A 3,742-nucleotide genomic window follows, 5' to 3' on the forward strand; every position below is an offset into this window, starting at 1 on the left:
AAGAAAAGAAAGTGGTGAAACCTTGTCTGTTCCTCATTCTGATGTCTCAAGAATATCTTGATAAATGTGTAGTTTCTCAAAAATATTTTACAGTATGAATTTTCTTATTTTACAATGAGCAAGTAAGCAAATAAAATAGTGGTTATGAATAATTTCATGATCATGGCTGGAATAAGCATTGCAATACTATCTATGTTTTTTCCTAATCATTCAGTAGTTTAGCTTTATTGTATTCATTGAGTGGCTCCCTGACTTTTCTCCAATTTCTTGAGTCACTGTTCCCATGCCCAAAGACTTAAGTCTTTTTATAACCACTTTTAATTTTTTCAACATTTTCTTTAATATAAAAGAAATCATACACACATCAAATACATACTGTACAAGTGGGGATGAGGGAATTATCTGGAATGAGATAAGGGGAGCATGAAGATAATGGTTGACAAGACACACTCTTCTTCAGAGTGGATTACCTCAGTTGTGGGGAGGCAAGATAAATGAATGGATCCATCTCAGGGCTATTAAGAGAGGAGATAAAATGAAGCTCCAAAATCTAGAGTAGAGAGAATTAGGTTCTAGTTCTCAATCAAGGGACAATGCTGGTTCTCTTTGTTATGACTCTGATCCCAGGCCCGTCCAGTGATCTTCAAAGGGTGTCCGGTTCCTAGAATAGCCCCTTCTCTCCATTCTCCCACATTCTCACTCAGCACTGTGGACCGTTTATTCTACAGAGGAAGAAGATGGGAAGCTCAAGAGAAACAATTCCAAATAAAGAAAATACTCTGCTAAGGACTAAACTACTCAGCAAAGCCCTTTTCCTCCCACAACCTTTACCTGCCGAGGCATCAGGGGACCAGGGGAATTATCATCCTGCAGGGTGGTGAGGGGTGATCTCCCTAGGACCTTGCCAGCAGGTTTCCTTCTAGGGGGCCTAGAACCTGAATGATGGTAGGGTGAAGGGAGAGATCAAAATGAGAATTGTCCTAAATATACTCACCTTCAACATTTGTCACTCCCTTCATTACTCCCTCGGAAGGAAAACTTGTTTGCTACTTTTTCTCCCACCAGTATCTTGTACCTGAGGAACAAGGAGTCTCAGAGCCTCTGAAAAACTTGTCAGGGTCCTGGCTGCTCATTCGAAGAGCTGGAGGCTGTTCTGATACTTCTGTAATGTTTGCCTGTTTTCGGGAAACTTCAGTTTGGTTCAGGGAGGCTGGTAGTTTCTGGCGTTCAAGGAAGATTGGAGTATCCAGAGACAAGTCGTGCTTAGGCTGTGATGAAAACTTCACAGGTAGGACCAGCTCAGTGGAATGCTCGGGCTTGGAGGCTTCGGCGCCAAAGGCCTCACTAAGCTGCTTTATCAGCTGGTTTGGAAGGTCTGCAAGAGACAAGCTTGAGCTAAGAACCGTTTCCAGGCTGCCAGTCATATAACAAGAGCATGGAAAGTAAGAGTCTTGTCATCTAGTCACGGGAGCAGGGGGAGTTAATTTTTTTTTTTTTTCTGTGACATGGACTCCTTGGAGAGTCTGATGAAGTTTCTGGACCCTCTTTTCTTAGAATATTTTTTAAACATATACGAAGGAAACCAATTATATTGAGATGCTGTCTTAAATTTTTTTTTTCATGTTCCAGATCTCAGATGAAGAACCCCTAACTTAAAGTAGGGGCCCAAAGGTTAGATGAGGACCAGAATCCAATTAGCAAGGGACACGAGTCCATGGGGCAGAAAGGTATGGGGAGGAGAGAGAGGCCGGGAGAGGGTGGATCAGAGGGATTAGAGAGAAATCTTGGCGTCTTTAGAAAGGAACAGGCTGTAGCTCTGGAAGGGGGCCTGCGGGGATAGTTTATGGGAAGCAGCTTTATCTAACGGTCCGTCTGGGTCCCGGGTACAATACCAACCTACTGTGCTGGTCTTCATGGGTGTCCGGATGATGCCAAATGTGGGCGACCGGGGATCTGAGTCCTGAGGGTGTTGCTCCATTTCGTGCTGCCGGTCCATGGCAGGCGGACTTAGCTGTGGCGAGCTCTCGACCTGCCAACAGGACACAGAATCGAGGCCAGTCCTCAGGGCTGCAGCGGCCCCCACTTTCCCTGCCTCCTCTCCTGGGGTCCCCAACAACACAACTGCATCGACTGAGATTCACAATTACACATTCCTGTGCAGAGCCTCACAGTCCCCTTAGCACAGAGAGAAATCAGGCTCAGAGAGAGATCAGGTGACTTGTTCATTACAGGAGGCAGCTGTTGGCACAGAGTTCAAATCCAGCCTTAGGCATTTACTTGTTGTATGGCCCTGGGCACAGGGCACACCAACAAATTTTGTTTGAATAATTGCAATTACTTTTGAATAATTATAATTATAATTGAATAAATGCATAATTGTCTGAATTCTGTTCTGTAAAATGGGTATTTCATTAATAAAAGTACCAATCTCCCAGGGTCGTTGTAAGATCAAATAAAATATTTGATCCAAATATTCACTTAGCACAGAGTCTCCTTCATAGCAAACACCAGGTTAATGGTGACCATGATTCCGCTGAATGCCATGGTTACAAAAGCAGGCAGATGTTGGAATGTTTGTGGTTAAACCTGGGTCTCTCGCCTCCAAATCCAGTGGAGGGGCTGTGGTAGAACAGAAAAATGCGCACCCGGGCCTGCTATAATATGATAATATTATATGTAATATACGTATTATTAATTATATACAGCATTATGGGCAATTCCCGTCGCCCCTCTGGGCCTGTCTCTGGCCTGAGAAGTAATTAGGCCGGACCAGCCAGTTCTAGACCCTGGAGGAGGAGGACGGTCACCCGAGCAGGAGAAGCCGGCCCCCGCCTCACACGGACTTCCCAGGGGGATTAAGGGAGACGAGGGGCCCCGCTAGCTTTTCCACCTCCCCGATACCTGGATGGGGGTGCGCAGAATGCCTGCGCTGGGAGAACGAGGGTCTGTTACGTGCGCCAGGTGCTTGTTGCATGGCGCAGGACGGGCCGGGGTGGCCGGGACGCTCTTAGCCGAGCCCATCCTCGCAGCTCGGCCGGCCAGCTGCCCACGAGGGCGGGAGCACGGGAGGACCTGCGAGGAGAAAGGGGACGTTCAGGACACTTTCACTGCCGTTTCGCCCCTGAGCCGAGGGGTCGGGGAGTTGACCTTTGACTTCTGACAGCTTTGGTTCCCCGGAGTGGAGGCCCCAGCGTAGTGCAGACAGAAAGTTCCGGAGAAGAAAAGAGGGAAGGGGGAAAGTGCCTCCCGGATCCGAGAGCTCGCTCACTTTTCGGTTTCAGGATTTTCTAGAGGATCTGTTACCATTCGGTCCAGACTTCTCAAAGTTGCGTTTCAAACCTCCCGCCACGCCTCCTGGATCCCTCTGATTGGCTGAACCTCGCGCCACCCTCCTGTACGTGAAACGAATCTTACCAATACGGGCGTTCATTGGCTTCGGGAGGTGTCTGTCACATGCATTACGGGGGCCAATGGGCATTTAAAATGGGTCTCTGACCCAGAAAGCCCTCCTACTCCCATGAAATCCCTCAGCTCAATCTCCGGGGGAATCTTTGATTAATTAAAAGGATTTCCCTCTAATTCATACCAGCTGTCACTCTTTGAAACCCTGAAAAAGTATTTAATACACTATGTTTTGCATTTATTATCGTTTAATGAAGAACGGAATAATAACAAATAAAAATATATAAAATATGATCAGACATTAGAACAAGCTTTGATAAGTTAATGGCCTCTTTACCAC

At 46.6% G+C, this 3,742-nt stretch overlaps 1 protein-coding gene across 3 annotated transcripts; it reads right to left on the minus strand.

Annotated features, from left to right (window-relative positions):
• Positions 1-315: 315 nt before the first annotated feature.
• Positions 316-3,398, minus strand: CDCA3 (cell division cycle associated 3). Of its 3 annotated transcripts, none has more exons than XM_074269075.1 (6): positions 3,269-3,398; positions 2,902-3,072; positions 1,897-2,029; positions 1,076-1,375; positions 832-935; positions 316-722 (listed from the first exon to the last, which is right to left on the minus strand). In XM_074269075.1, exons 2-6 carry the CDS (start codon positions 3,019-3,021, stop codon positions 573-575), a joined length of 807 nt encoding a protein of 268 aa, XP_074125176.1. In that variant the 5' UTR covers positions 3,022-3,072; positions 3,269-3,398; the 3' UTR covers positions 316-572. The 3 variants fall into 3 exon arrangements, with proteins under 3 accessions (XP_074125176.1, XP_074125178.1, XP_074125177.1); XM_074269077.1 differs by having other exon boundaries at positions 3,148-3,335; XM_074269076.1 differs by having other exon boundaries at positions 2,902-3,334.
• Between the last annotated feature and the right edge of the window lie 344 nt (positions 3,399-3,742).

This window comes from Sminthopsis crassicaudata, chromosome 5 (genome assembly GCF_048593235.1).
Source record: "Sminthopsis crassicaudata isolate SCR6 chromosome 5, ASM4859323v1, whole genome shotgun sequence".
Lineage (NCBI taxonomy): Eukaryota > Metazoa > Chordata > Mammalia > Dasyuromorphia > Dasyuridae > Sminthopsis > Sminthopsis crassicaudata.